General features: G+C 35.5%; 1 protein-coding gene across 1 annotated transcript; it reads right to left on the bottom strand.

Moving 5' to 3' along the window:
- Positions 1 to 1,130: 1,130 nt before the first annotated feature.
- Positions 1,131 to 2,340, bottom strand: LOC146888039 (transcription repressor). Its single transcript, XM_085671060.1, has one exon. It carries the CDS (start codon positions 1,803 to 1,805, stop codon positions 1,320 to 1,322), a length of 486 nt encoding a protein of 161 aa, XP_085527186.1. The 5' UTR covers positions 1,806 to 2,340; the 3' UTR covers positions 1,131 to 1,319.
- Between the last annotated feature and the right edge of the window lie 351 nt (positions 2,341 to 2,691).

A 2,691-nucleotide genomic window follows, 5' to 3' on the forward strand; every position in this document is an offset into this window, starting at 1 on the left:
GTTGTTTACTAAAAATTAAGATTTTTATTTTTTGTGCTCATCTTTTAGCACGTAAGAGAAAAACAAATCTAAACATGCATGTAGGATAATACTTATATTTGTTATCTTCTCGGTCTTTCTGTTCACATACTTGAAACACCTAATCTTGATTAATGAAGGAAACGCTAAGGATCTAACCACTAAAACATCATGAAATATTATAATGGATTATTTATGTAACGTTGTTATTATAGGTAGGTGCATGTCTCATTCATATCTCAAAAGAAGCCAACATTTACCTCTCTGCCATGCCAATTCAACAACGTTTCCAATGACACATCAAAGGGAAGGACTTTTGTTCTCCCCCACAAACCTTTGTGATTGTCTTATTGGAACATCAACAGTAATTGACATAAAACTCCACCATATTTAGGCATGCCATCTTCTCTGGATAAAAAGACCACCTTTTCCCAAACCCTTCTGTGAATTTCCTCTGCAATGGTGGGTTTTAATTCATCCACTGCTTCTATTCTCTCATTTACTCATCATTTCCTACCCTTAATGTAAAATCCAAAATTATTTACTATAATATATAAAAATATGGATAGTGTGAGGAAAGAAGAGAATTAGAATATGTGTGAGAAAAAGAAGAGAATGAGAATCCTTTGCATTAGACCAATGAATTCTTAGCAAGTGCAGCTGTTTCAACACCAGAGGGTGTCTCCAGTTTATCTTCTTCGTCATGCACCTTTTGTTAAAGTCTGATAAGTATGTTAACTCCACTTTCATTAAAAATAAATAAATTTACTGTAATACAACTTTTTGCTGGATTATCTTTTCTAAAGGGCATCAAGAATTAAAATTTATTCCAATTGCACTAATAAGAATACTTCTATTTAATATTGCCATTGAATAAATTCTGTTAAGGAAAATGATTTCTTAAAAACCACTCAAATGCTGTTTTCTGGTTGCAACTAAAGCTCATTTTACACCCAGTGATAGATGAAAGGGTTTAGTAAGGTGTAGTGGTTGTCTTGCTTTGATAGGATAAGGTGTTAGTAAAAGTAACTTTCAGAACCACCGATGTACATCTTTACATGACACGTCGTTACCAAGCAATAAATAATTTCCCAATGAAAAACCAAACATGCACTACTTTCTTTTTACCAAAATGCTCGTAGGTAAAGTGTGGGAAAATGATTCTTTGGGGTTACAAAAATAACTGCCATGGTGCATGCAGTTGTAATAATCTGGCCACAGACAGATGCCTCTGAATTAAGCGTTTCTTTATTATTTCATCATGACTCGTACTGACGCTTATTTTTGGAAGTCCTATCTCGTTACCAATGACATTTACATGATAAGAACAAATTAGTACAAACCTCATGAAAAACCTCAAGTATGAGACTGTGGTACTGATTAGAGTTCATGGAGATATAATAGTTCAATAGACTACGAAGATCTTTGGCGTCTTGAAGGCGATTTGCAGTTATCATCTCCATCATGGACTCTCTAAAATCTAGTCTTGGATCATAAGAGCTCTTCTCCATTGCTACCATTACAACAAACTTGGTTCCTTCTCTGCTCTGCTGTCTTCTTCTCTCTACATGACTAGCTTCCACTCTTTCTCTAATCATTTGGTCAAGTCTCTCTTGCACCATGGCGTGTGCAAGGCTTGAAACAGAAGGGAACCTATCAGACGCTGAGCTTTCTGCTTCTTCAGAAGAAGAAACACTGAACCTGCAGCTGCAACACAAGGCCTTGCATCCTCTTTGTTGGAGCTGATTCTGATTCTGCTTCTGCTTCTGCTGCTTTGAAGCTTTCATGGTAGGACACAAAGACTATGCTTTGAAGGGAAATTTGTGTAAAAATAATCACTTATGCACAATTCACAAGTGGGGGCACAGCAACGAGTAAATGATTATGTTTTGTTTTATGAACATTCAAAACTATAGATTAGGTGTTAGCTTGATGGGCAGATGGGGGACATTCCTATAGTTAATTGAGCCAAAGATCATCATTTTTAACTACACTTATCATGATCTCAACCCTTTTAGGATATGATTAGGTGTCTTGGCTTTTAAAATCTGACCAATAAACCTCTTTATTAAGAGCTAGTTGATGACATGCGCCTAGTAGAACTCTACCACACTTTGCTTAGTCCTTGACCCAGTTTTCTCTTTGAAATTGAGAAAAGTTATGAAAGCAATGGATAAAGTATAAAGATTGATGTCTAAATTCGTTGTATGAATCAAACAAGTTCCTACTTCCTAGCATTTGTTTCTGGTTTTCTGTTGATCGAAATTTCAGTTCCATGGAATTGCTTTTGTAATGGTTGCTGATCAATTATGGAGAAAATCCGAAAAAAGATACACACAGCTAATTAAGAATCTCTTTAACAGATTCGTGTTTGTAGGCTACAGAGTTACGTAAAGCAAAAGGTGACGATGGAGGTGATTAGCATGTGATTATCATTGATGACTAAGCCATGTTGTGAAAAATATGATCCTCGTTTTTGTGCATCATGAAGGTAATTAAATGTGATTAATCAGTACAACCAAGTTGTTTATGCATGCCTCCAAGCACATGTTGCTATAATCATTCTTACTCACTAATCATAAAATACCCAAAAACATGAAGACAGACTGTCTCAAGTTATTGCTTTTCTTTAGAATAAGCAACGGGGTGAAAACAATGAATGAACTCGTATGA

The sequence above is a fragment of the Vigna unguiculata genome, chromosome 3 (assembly GCF_037176805.1).
Source record: "Vigna unguiculata cultivar grain cowpea cultivar isolate G323 ecotype 2 chromosome 3, ASM3717680v1, whole genome shotgun sequence".
Classification (NCBI taxonomy): Eukaryota; Viridiplantae; Streptophyta; class Magnoliopsida; order Fabales; family Fabaceae; genus Vigna; species Vigna unguiculata.